Source organism: Emydura macquarii, unplaced genomic scaffold, assembly GCF_026122565.2.
Source record: "Emydura macquarii macquarii isolate MOO-44397 ecotype Brisbane River unplaced genomic scaffold, CSIRO-AGI_Emac_v2 contig_767, whole genome shotgun sequence".
In the NCBI taxonomy this organism is placed as follows: Eukaryota; Metazoa; Chordata; order Testudines; family Chelidae; genus Emydura; species Emydura macquarii.
In genome coordinates, this window is record NW_027130904.1 from 1811111 (window position 1) to 1823840 (window position 12730).

Below are 12730 nucleotides of genomic sequence, written 5' to 3' on the forward strand. Positions count from 1 at the left end.
ACTGAATCTGCTCTCCCCAGCTCCTTTGTAAATTTTAGAAAAGCTGGGATCCACATCTGGATTCATTTGTTGTGGCTCAGTTCTATCTAAGGGATTGTCTCAGAACACTTGGATTTTGAGGGAGAAAGTCTCCAAATTTGGATCTGTACTCTTACCGTTGAGGTCTGTCTGTACAAAAAGCCATCCAGTAAATCTAGCAATATAGTTCTGTGTTCCATATAGGCTCCAATCTTTTTCTTTGTAACCTTGTACTGTGTATCAGCCTTACCTCTTCCATGAAACTTCTGTTCAATTTTGCTATCAATTTATCTTATTTGTGGATGCGCGATAAATTGACAGAAGAAAGTAAGTTGCAACACTGAGAAAACATAACTGAGATTAACATAATAGAGTAGCTGAAGAGTGACATTCACTCTTAATTACATGTGCATGCACTTTTCCAAAGAGTTTATTTGAACTACTTCTTTGTTAAAGAAAATGTCTCATTTCCCATGGCTGAGATCTGTGTAATGGATTGTAGCTGTATAGAAACTGCAGTTTTCAGTGGGGATTGAACCCTGGAGATCTTATCACCAAAATTACAGGTCTCTACTACTATTGCTAAAGAAGAACCCTTATATAATTGTGGGGAAGTAGCTGGATGCATAGTCACTTTGGCTTGTTACTAGAGGAGGTTGTATGTACTAAGTGCCTGTATTACTCATGGGCCGTCCTGATGTGTTCATGTGCACAAGTCCAATGAGGAAAGTTCATGCACACATAAGTGTGTGTGTCTTGAAACCCAAATGTGTAAGTATCTGTCAGGGTTTGTACAAGCTCAAGTTGGAAACACACTTTTGAAAATTTGTAGGGTTTGAATACTTAAGCCTAAAATAACATATGAAATGTGTATTACAGTGGCCACTATCTTTATATTGTACTTATTTCTCACCACAGCTACTAGCCCCAGAACTAAGCCTAATGACTAGAGTGAAAAATATGTGTGCTGCTGTGTATCTCTCCTTCCCTCTTGTGGAACTTCCTGCTTTTTAACAGATTAAAACAGTTCTATAGTGTATCTGATGGACAATATGTTACAATTAACTTTCTGTTGAATTATTGTTTTTAAATGTAATTTACTAAATCTCTTTGCTTGTTGTGCTAGCTTTCCCATCCTGGCGTCACTCTAGTTTTTCTTTCATATTCTATACCAGATCATAGTATATCTTGTCTACATTATTTTCACTGTCTGTATGTACCCTCTTTCCCTTCTGTCAATCCACTCTCCCCTGTGCTTTTTCTCATTTCTTCCCAAAAATTTCTCTCCCTTCCCCAATATTAATGCATTCAGATCTACAAATCTATTTACTTACTTGTAGGCCTTAAAAAAATTACTAGTCGCTTAACAGGCAGAGGATTACACTAAAATGAGAGGACCAACTGTCTGGAAACAAAGCCCAGTGAGATGCTATCTCTTGCCCACTCCCAAATATCAAGGGAAAGAGAAAGTGTTGGGATTCCTACCAGTGTATTGTCCGTGAAAACACTGGAGCTTAGATAATCTGGTTTGAGGGGCAGTATAAAACCCCATTTGAGGGCGTCATCTTTGGTAGCTCCTGGTTTGTAGATGCCAGTTAAATTTGAAGCTCCCCAGCCACTTTCAGGTTGCTGGAAGTAAGAGTGAACTTTTTTACAGGGCACACACACATGCAAACTGTCACACGCTCTCCCCCTGACAGCTGCAAGGATGGTTGTGAGAGGGTCTGCTAATTTACCATTCCCCAGACCTCTGATTTTGGATCTTCCTTTCCAGAGAGTACTGCCTATGCTTACCTCAGCTGCTGCTCAGAGTCGAAGAGCACTTAAAAGTGTATAAAGTTCTTGTTAAGCCAAACAATGGGATCATTGTCACTAAAGTTGTAGAAAGTAGGGTTTATGGATGACTTCATTTCACACCCGGCGTAGTATAGTCTAACTGCATTTAGTGACGCTCAAGATGCCAAAGATACAAAAGAAGGAAAAATTTGCTGAAGTTCCTTGGGTCTATTTGGTTGCTACAGCTTGATTCCTATTTTTTTCTTTGCAGCTCCATGTGTTAGAGCAGCAGGTTCTGAACCAATGGGTGTGACCCAAAAGTGTGTTGTTAGAGGGTGCTTACAGGATTGCCTACACCATCAGAGCAGCCAGTAAAATTCTACTGTGACTAAGTCCCTATGGGGGGAAATCCAGAGCCGGGGACAGAAGGAGTAACTCTCACCTTTTTTCCTCCTGCTGCATCTGTCTCTGTCCCCCACCCAACCACAGCATAGCTCACAAAGAGCTGTGGCATATGAATGGTAGGGGGATGAATTTTCAGTCATTTTATAGGTCACAGTCTGGGGGGGAAAGTTTGAGAACCACTATACAGGAGAATAAATTTCTCCCTTAAATTGGCTATCTTTAGTGCATGCTTATGACGGTTTTAAATTGTAGATATCTGTACTTCTCTTTGTGTTTTGTGTTTAACTTTTTAAAAAATTCTAAAGTATTTTTTTCCCCTTCAGCTGATGGAGTCTGTGTGTTTAAATGCTTGGTTAACAGAGACACTGAATACTGTCGTGTGGGGAAAGAGTCTGTCCTAATTACACTGGGGTACAACAGTGCCTTACTCCAATTCAAGTCACATTCTGGTAAGTGCTAGCTGCGTCACTGACATCTAAGAATCTTCTTCCTCTTCCTTAGCTGCTCTATGAATATTTTTGCTAAAAATTTTCCTCTCTTTTCCCTTTATTCCACATTTCTGTTATATATTGCATGTAATGTTATGACGTTCATGATCCATGTGACTTTACTTACCACTCTGAGATTCTAACCAGTCACTGACATACAAGCATCAGTTTTCTAAAAACCACCACAAACCCATTCTTACTCCTGAGGACAGATAACAGTTTAATATGGTAGTCTTAACCTTTCATCCTTGGTAAATATAAATCTCTGTGTATGAGCCATCAATTTTCTAATGATCCTGAAAGCTATCCTTACCTTAAGGCTGAGCTCTTCATCTGTACAAATATGGAATTGAACAGTTTTATAATTCAAATGCTTTTGAAACGAGCAATTTCTTCCTGTTTTTATTTTTTCTACCAAAACAAGCATCTACATTCATTGGTGTGCTATAACATATACTTGCAGCCTGTATGTATTCATTTCTGTACATTAGCTTGTATCTACTGATGCTGAAAAAGAATCACACTGTAGTTCTTCAAAAAAATCTTTTAACAACTTTATTTAAGTGAACTTGTGAAACTTTAGTTTTGCAGCTCCACTTTGACCAAATCTTTCCTAAGTCTAAGAGCAGCAAATTTTATTCTATACTAATCATATGCATAAATAAGAGAAGTGTTATCGCATTGACTTTACAGGGAGATTCGAAAGCCTCATCCATTTATTTTGAGGAATGTGCATTGCGGACCAAATGTAATTTTCACATAGCATGAATATGGATAGAATGCTCCTTTTTCTAGATCACCTGGTCTCTGGTCAGGTACCACAACTATTACCATCACCATCCCCTCGCAATTTTGAAAAGCCATGTATTGTTAGATCATCTCACTTGCATCTGTAAGTGGAAATTATTCATGCATCCTCCTACATTGCTAAAGCAACACAGTTATGACATAAAATTGGAGCTCAGTGGTGTTTCCCAAAAAATGTCAAAACAGCATTTATAGAGCACTTCAGTAATAAATGGGGACTTGACAAATAATCAGAGCAGCTGTATGGATAAATTATTGGATAAATCTTCAGTGCCAGAGTTTGAATAATTTATTTTTGGAATCTTGACTGTTCTTGACCCTTCCGAATATTTGACATTATATACCAATGTAGAAACACGTTGACCTTTCAGAGTTATCGGTTTGCTAAATTTTGAGCAGTTTAACAGATCTTTCCATAAATAATCTGTGATGTACATCTTGAAGTCTGACAAACTTTTCTTTTTTAAAATGTTTTCTGTATTCTCCTAAGTGTCTCATTTAGTCGTTAAGGTCCCAGCTCTGCAAGGCATTTTAGGTTTAAGAGACCAGTGCACAAAGAGTTTTTTCCCCTATTTCCCGCTGTCGCAAACAGCAGGTAAGGATAACTCCAAACAAGCACTTCGATGTGTAAGCAATGTCCCCTGCCCAGCTCACTGTGTTCCAAAGGGGAATGGCCTGGACGTTAGGGGGAAAGTGCACTTCTGACAGGAAAGAAAGGTTCCCTGAGGCTTGGTCCCACTTCTTAGAGATATCTGATTCAGTTATTAATACAGCTTCACGTTATGGAATTGTTAGCTAAAAATCATATAAGAAATTGAGAATACAATATCATGTGTAGATGGTTGGAAACAAGCCATTTTCCAGAGTTCTCTTTATTATATTTGAAAATAGGGAAAAAATAAATTGAAACGTCCACATAAATCCATGTAAATTACTTTTCCCAAAGACTTAAAAAAAAGTTTGTTCAGATTAGAAAAATATCCTGTTGATATCAAATATAATGTACTGGCTGCTGCTTAAACTTGAAGTTGCCAATAAAAATGGTATTTCTTTTTGCACAATTCCTGAATCACAGGTTAAATAATATTTTTAAATGTATAAAGACAGTATAGAACATAATACTGAACAGTGCCCCAATTGTGAGAAAGTTAACAACATTTTTATAAATGAAAGACTATAAGGCAGCAGGCTTGTTTTGTCCAGTGGCCTAAGCAGTGGCCTTATTGGTGTATGTATATAAATTTTATTTAAAAGAGAGAAAATAATGTTGCCATCCAGAGACTTGAAGTGAAAACTTAGTCCTTTTAGATTTCAAGACTTTTTTTTATAGTTATGAAAAGATGTATTTGGAGCTGTGGGTTCTCAAAGTCCTCTTTCTTTTCTAGATGAGAAAAAATTCATGCCCCACTTGTGCTCATGCAGACAACTGTTGTTTCTATGCCTTCCTGCCTCTAGCATTTAGACAGCAGTAAATCATAGATTGTATCCTCCATTTCCTGCTGAACATGTGTGTAACATCTGAATAGGCTCAAGCAGGCCATAAAAATGAAAGTTAATGTATCTAGTACCTACAGGCTCTTCTTTCAAAAGCAAAGATCATTTATTTGGAACAGATCAAGCAATCAGTTTGTAGCCCTTTTTGGTAGGTTTGATGTGTAGGTCTACTCCATAGTACAGATGCTCTGCTTAATTTAGCACACAATTACATGATGATGGTAGAATAAATTGCTCTTTCAGGGTGGTTGTAGGAATGCAGATTCTTCCTTTACAGATCTCCTAATCCTGGAATATTGCTATCTGAGGAGTAACTCTAGAAATCAAACAGACATGCAAACAGTAGTTGTGTTTATACAGCCTAATCAGCTCAGTTCTCAAACCTTAAAACAAAATCTGACAGCAACAATACTCTGTGCTGCATGCATGTGAGTGCAGTGAAAGGGGAAAGGGAAATAGGCTAGCTATAGTTTCCACTTTAAGTATGTGATGTTCTTGATCTCCAGGTACAGAATTAATATATTTACAGTAAAGACTAGATTTCCAAAAGAATGTATTTGTTATATGAATAAATTGTATCTGTTGATGTGATGTGGACCTAAGCAAACATAGCATATTTGATAGCGACTTTTTAAATTATGCCTGTAGTTGAATGCAACAGCATATGGGCTTGTCAAAAAATGCAAATACTCATATACTGTTCCATGCAGAACACCTACACAAATTTGTTCCATTACGGTGTCAATACCTGGTTGTGAAATTAGCACATAGAGACCACTCTGCTCACTAGAAAGGCTTTCCTATGGCTAGATTGTATAGGGATGAATTTGTTCATGTATTTTTGCACACCTCCATATTGAGTAATGTTTGGTTGTACTAGGTCTTTTAGTTGCTATTCTGAAAATAATTCTAAATTTGTTCATACACTTTTGCGTTTTCAAATTCAGCTGCGCATTTAGGCCTTGTTTATAAAACACTTAAGCAAGTGCTTAACTTTAAGCATGAAGCACTTGCTTCAATGAGACTGCTCACATGCTTAAATTTAAGTTTAAATATTTTGCTGGTTCAGAATCGTAATATGCATCATGTGAAGTTCTAGTCCAATATGACTATGAAATCATTTGCTAGTTTCTTTTCAAAGTTCTGAATATTTTCCATGGGACTCTAAAAAGAGGAGATGGTTTGGATCACCTAGACCTGCTTTATTATAGTCAGTTTAGAATGGGGCTAAATTCACAGAATTTACTGAAAAATCTTAAATGTTACTAATACATAATAAAGTATGACTATATATCAGAAAACTTATATATGCACAACCGCCCCCCTAATTTTGCAGATACAAATAGAGGCCCTGGTCCTGGAGTGCTCTGGCTGCTTTGCACCTCTCTGTTGGTTCAAAGTGCCCTAAAGTTTAAACCCAGTGGAGGATCTCTCCTGCATGACTGCAACAAGCATTGTTAGACATCAAAATATAGTTGTTCATTAAAACAGTTGGTAGTATGACCTGTCTTGCTTCCAGGGAAGTGTGTGCTTGTTCATTGTTTTCAAGGCTGTGTTTGGACTGCAGGATCCAAGATTCATAAAGTGATATTGAGACCTGCTGATCTGTTTTCTGAGGAAGGCTCAGTAAATGATTTTTATGTCTTCTGCTATTTTTCAAGTCTGTTATTCTTGCTGTTTGCACTTTGAATCTGCCATTCCCCTTGAGTAAGAGCTTCCACTGTTGTGACCTTCACAGAGTCTCCAAACTTTGATCCAGTGAGGGAGCCTGTCAACCAAAACCTTACATGCTATTTTGAATCTCTGTCTGACTGACTGTTTGCAACTCAATAAGGTCTAAAGGGTAGCCCAATGGCTACTCTGATTCTGTTGTTGCCATGTTATTTCATTGTGAACTCTTGCTGCTTGTTTTTCAGAACCTCTCATTCCTCCAGTCTCTTGCCTAGTTTATCTCTGTGAATATATCCATTGCTCATGTTTAAGGTCAGCAATTGGCAAAATGATTATAAAGTAGGGAACTAGGGAAGCAGAAGAAAGATCCATCACATCTTCTGAGCTTTTATGTATCATGTGACATCCCATCTTTGCTCTAGGAGTTAATCCGTGTTGTTTTCTTTCTTCCTGTGTGGTAATTTATTTTTTGAGGTTTAACATGGTTTATCAAATGTGACAACTGTGTAATCCAGTGCTTCTTCTTTTATTTTGTAGCCTAGTGAATTAGAACTTTTTTTGCTTTTTGTTTCTTTCATGTCTTTTTTTTAGTTCTCATCTGGATAATTTTAAATTTCCAGATTTTCTGTTTTACATTCAATATTATTAATACTCTGCCAAACAGTCTGAGTTAATGACATGAAGACGGTTTCTTGGAAACTGATTTTTTTTTCCAGCTCAGCTATAGCTATCTTCACCACTACAACATCCACCTGCATGTAAGCCTCTGCATAATAGAGCTGTTTTTGTCTCAGAAGTGGGGATTATCTGACTGAAAAAGTCATGTTATGGTTTGTTTACCTTCTTCTTTAGTGTTGTATGGTAGCTTTGTTCTCAGCCTTAGCAAGTCATCCTTTGGAATTTCCAAAGAGTGTTTAAATCAAAAATGGAAAATTTTCTCTGTTTTTTATTGAAATTTTAAAATTTGTGCCTTCAGGAAATCACCTGGAGTGTGTCAATCCCACTTAATTTTCAATTTTTTGTCACGTTCCAGTGAGAGTACAGTTTGTTTCAGATAATTTCTTGTTTAAAGACATATATTAGTTCAATCAGTTAAGCAGGCTAGGCGTTAGACAACGTTGTCAATATTTTGAAATTGATGTTGATTAACTGTTCTGTAAGTTGCTGTCCACCAAGCCATTCAAGTGCCAGTGGATCATGAAGCAGGGTGGACCTAGATTTTGTTCGAACCTATGTGAAGTAAGGTGTTCAGGGACCCATCTCCATTTGTATGTAACTTGGCCTGTAATATTATGCCTGGTGAATTGGAGCTTTGTATGTATAATTGCTGGATGAATGAATTAATATTGCCCTCTGCTACACAGTAAGTCTAAGGTAGAGCTGGTCGGGAAATTTCCATCAAAACGATTTAGCAAAGAGTTAGCATATGATTTAGCATAGACACACAATGTGCTTAAACTTTATTTTGTTTAAATTTTTGGCTGGAATTTGATCAAAGTATTTTAAGGTACAGAGCTTGATTCCCTCCATGTGAACAGAGGGTAGTGTCAGGGTTTGTGTTGCTTTAAAAAGGTGAATGTGACAGTATGTATTTGTTTATGTAATTTATCTTTAACTTAAAATATGGGTAAACATAGCCTTTTTGAAATGATTAAAAATGTTATTGGGAGAAACCACTCCTTGGATGATTCTCAACGCACCATGGCTTGTATGTTACAACTGTGGAATATGTTTGGTACGATACCATGCTGTTAATCCATTACCTTTTGAAAACTAGTAAAACAATCCCTGCAAACCTAAAGTGCACTTCAGCAAACTAAAATATGCACACTGATTTCTGCCTGTAAGGAAGGACAGGTCCCCAATCTCCCATGATGGATTTAGCGTTGTACCTCCATATATTCATCAATGTTGTTAGAGTATGCACCTAGATGTAGAACATATAGCATTGTGTATATTTTCTTTAAGTATGATACAAAGCTAAAAAATTAGGCCATAACACATTTTCCATGTTGAACTAATAATTGTTCACTGTGGTGCATATAGTCTACAAGCATGCTTCAGTTATGAAAATTAACTGCTACCAAACATGTTTGTTCTGTGTAATTAACATAGATTCATAGAGTTTAAAGCCAGAAGAGACCAATAGATCATCTGGTCTGACCGCCTTTATATCACAACCCATTCAATTTCACCCAGTTACCATTGTATTGACCTCAATAACTTGTGTTTTGGCTAAAGCATAGCTTCCTGAAAGGCAGCTAGTCTGATGTGCAGACCTGAAGAGATGGAGAATCCACCATTTTCTTTTTAGTTCTGGGATTGTAGTCTAAATCGGATTAGGTCCTGAACAGTTACAGTAATTATATAGTGTTTTTGCAAAGTTGGCGTGGAACTTTAATAGCCACATCTCACTGTATTGCCATCTCCAATTTGCAGGATTGTTCCAGATATAGTGGAGTGTTTTGGTACTTTACAATGCATATAATAAACTTAAATCAGGACTGTATTAATTATGTATAATCCATTTTAATATGAAATTGATAAAATGGGTGATAGCTTCCTGCCATCTGTAGCTCAAGTTGTTTTTGTAGTGTTACAGTAGCTTGAAATTCAAGGTGCTATTTTAATATCCTGCTGGGAAGATTATGATGATGATTGGCTCCTTTTATCATTATTGTTTTACTTAGGGTATGAACCACTTTGATGCCATCAGTCCTGTTCCATATCACAAAACCACAGTTGATACAAAATCCCCTCTATGTTTGCAAATTGGCCCATTGAGGACAAAGTGTGTGAGCATCAAGTTCTCCTGTATTGATGTGGGAAATGATTCACCTATTAATGTGCGTGGGACAAAACCATTTCCAACATTTTTGCAGTAAGTTTGGAATCAGTAGAAGAGCTTAAAAGGACAGAGGAGAAATCATTTGGAAATAAGCACTGCAAATAACTGAACTAGTTTGCAAATTACAATGTAGTGTTCAGTCATCATGTTCACATACAAATTATTTAATGTTGATTGAAATGTTAATAAATGAAGTGTTAAAATGAACATCTGAATTTCATTTGTCTAGTCTGCCATGTTTATGACTATGTAAAGGCTTACATTCTGCAGAATTTTTGGTTTGTTTTATTATTTTAAGAGAAAAAACCCTTTGCTACCAAACTTGTGGCATCCACAAGGATTCCTGAGAGCCTTTTCCTTCAAGTGTGTGCTGCCCCTTTGCAGTTGTTACTACTGCAGCTATTGTGGCTCCTAGGTCACTGCTAACTTCAAACCCCAATGTATCATCTTGAGTAAGAAAAAGAGGGGAGCGTTTGTTTATTTTGCTTCTGCATCAGATACTTGGAAAATAGCCTATCCTTGATGAGCATATATAGTTGATTTCAGTGCTAATGCCATCATTAATGGTACTATCCTTATCAAATGGAGAATTAAATCTCCATTTACCTGGTTGGAGGTGTGAGATCCCACTGTACTGCATGAAAGAGCATGTTTCACTGATTTACTGTAGAAGAGCTGATGAATCTAGCAGGGTTTAATTTATTCTGTATAACCCAATCATCACCTAGAGAGTTTTGTGTTCCTCCATTTCAGACATGGGACCAAATTTACTGCTGTGAAATTCACACTTACAAACCATGGGCCAAATGTACTGTTTGTATAACCACAACCCTCTAACTGCAGACTCCAGCCGACATTCCATTTAAGAGTGTCTGAGTAATTCTCCTTCGCGGTTAAGCCCCATCACCTGAAGTCAAAAGGACTAGAGGCTGATTGTACTATGCATTTATTTAATGACATAGCGGCTTTATATTTGTACTCGTTTTTTTGTTTGTTTGTTTGTTTGTTTTTCAGTCGTGAGTCTCTTTTTGCTATATTCTATTTTGTTTTTTTCTCCCACGTCCTTCTAGTTTTATTATTGGAGGCCCCTCCTGTGCTAATGCTGAGACTCCATCTGCTCTGAGCAGATGGGAGAGGTGCACTAATATTGTGTTTCATATTCGACTGTGTTTCATCTACAGCGAGCCTAGGCATCTCTCAGATAGAAATCAGTATAGCTGTATTGCTAATACAGTGTCATGTAGCATTTGGTTGGCATTTTACAGTGGTATGGTATAGGTTGGTCAGCATGAGGTGTGACAGAGTATCGGGGCTTCTACTTCCCTCTTGAAAGATGCCTGAGCCATTCAAATCAGAGGCTGGTCCCCTCACAAAAATGTATTTATTGGCTTGAGTTCTGGCAATTTAAGTCATGTCTTGAACTTGCGTGTACTCAATGACTGCACAGTTCAGTTTTCATGCCCACAACGGATCTCTGAACTGCTTCATTGCAGTCACTAAGCACTAAAGTAGCGTATAAACACAGTATAGCTATAGCATGTCTCTGAAAGGTACCAAACAGGTTGTGTAGATTTTCTTGGATTAGTGGGGATGTTTTGGTAATGTTACTTACATCAGATGGTGAGAACGAGAGCTGATGGAAAAAATTTCCATCAAAACATTTTTCTATTGGAAGGTCTAATTTCAGAACTGAAGATCCCGGTTTTAAAAGATTTACAATATGAAGAAAGTCTTCCCCTTAAAGTTATTTAGAATCTTGTTCAAAGACTGAGGGCCAATTTCATAGGTGAGGAGCAAGTTAGTCCATCTTACAGTGACTTACAAGACTGTAGACTCCCTTAGACCTACTTACATCTGCTCTGGTGCTGGAGAATGGAGCCTGAGGGTATGCCTGCACTGCAGTCACAGGATGTGACTCGAGGTAACTTTAGCTAGCTCTGGTATGCAGTGAAGCTGCTGCACTGTGAGCTTCAGCACGGGCTTTACAAGCCCACCTGGAACCCTGTGTAATTACTTGGGCAGTTCGCCCATGCTGAGACCCGTGCTGCCACAGCTTCACTGCTCTGGTTCCCGAGCTAGCTAGCATGGCTGTGTCTACACAAGTTTTAATCACATCCCATGACTGCAGTACAGACGTTGAAAGGTGGTACATGCCAACAAGATGGATATAACGTAGCCCTAGCTGCAACAGTTGGTGTAAACACCATTGCAATACACTTCTCTGTTGTCTCCACCTACCAAGTATTGTGTCTATCTTATCAGGGTTGAATCGCAACCAGTTTTCTTTCATGCAAGTTCTCATTTTGGCCTGACTCTGGGAAAAAAGTAAACCAGCAGAATCTGGATTTGTCGAAAAGAAGGTGTAAAGTGCAGGAGAAGCACAGTGATGGCACTGCAGTTCCTAGTGCCCTCACAGGGCTGACGATGGAACACCAACAGTAAGGGCCTTCAGAGAGGGTGAGAGTTGCCCCTCATGCTCTTCTGGAGGGGACGATACAAAGCTTTTTAAAAGGGGCAACGAGTCAACTTTCACAAGGTCCTTCAAGCAAGTCATCAACCCCAATTTGTATCTGTTTATCAATGTAATCTATTCAGGATTTTCATAAGTAGCTCATGAGCAACTATCTTAACTGGATTGGGAGTCAGGAGCCTTGAGTTCTGTGTCCTACTCTACCTGCTCTGTGTGTGGGTGGGGGCTAGGTAGGAAGCCACTGCTATTGTTCTGCAGATGTGAGATGTGGCTGCAGCCACTAATGGTTTATTCTCCATTTTGGAAGACAAGGTTCTGTACTGCAGAACAGACTATGGCTGCTGAATCTTACAGTAGGTCCTCATTGCTGCGTTATGTAATGTTTAAATAAAACAACATAGGTAAATGCATACTTTCTCTGCCTTAATTAAGAACAGCATACAGTCTACTTTGGAATTCATCTGTCAGTGCCCCAGCTTCCCTATCTATAAAGTAATCTGTGAATGAAAAGCATTATGTAAGAGAGTATTTATGATTAGTAATTGGACTTCAAGCATCCTATCTTAGATGATCCCAATTGACATCTGATGATTTGTAAGTGAATATCTTTTTCCTATTCTTTACATTCATACAAAGAAGTAGAATGGTCAAAAATGGTAACTGTATTTAATAAAAATATTTTTAAAATGAAGAAAATGTTTTTATTTAATGTGCTTGTGAATTTTTTCACTTATTGATTACAGATTTTTTAAT

At 37.8% G+C, this 12730-nt stretch overlaps 1 protein-coding gene across 1 annotated transcript in view; it reads left to right on the forward strand.

Moving 5' to 3' along the window:
- Positions 1–12730, forward strand: part of LOC137149557 (histone-arginine methyltransferase CARM1-like) — a 69900-nt gene that overhangs the window by 38778 nt on the left and 18392 nt on the right. The window contains exon 3 of the mRNA XM_067543063.1: positions 2523–2648. Coding sequence (XP_067399164.1) covers positions 2523–2648 — 126 coding nt within the window. The remainder of the gene's footprint in view (positions 1–2522; positions 2649–12730) is intronic.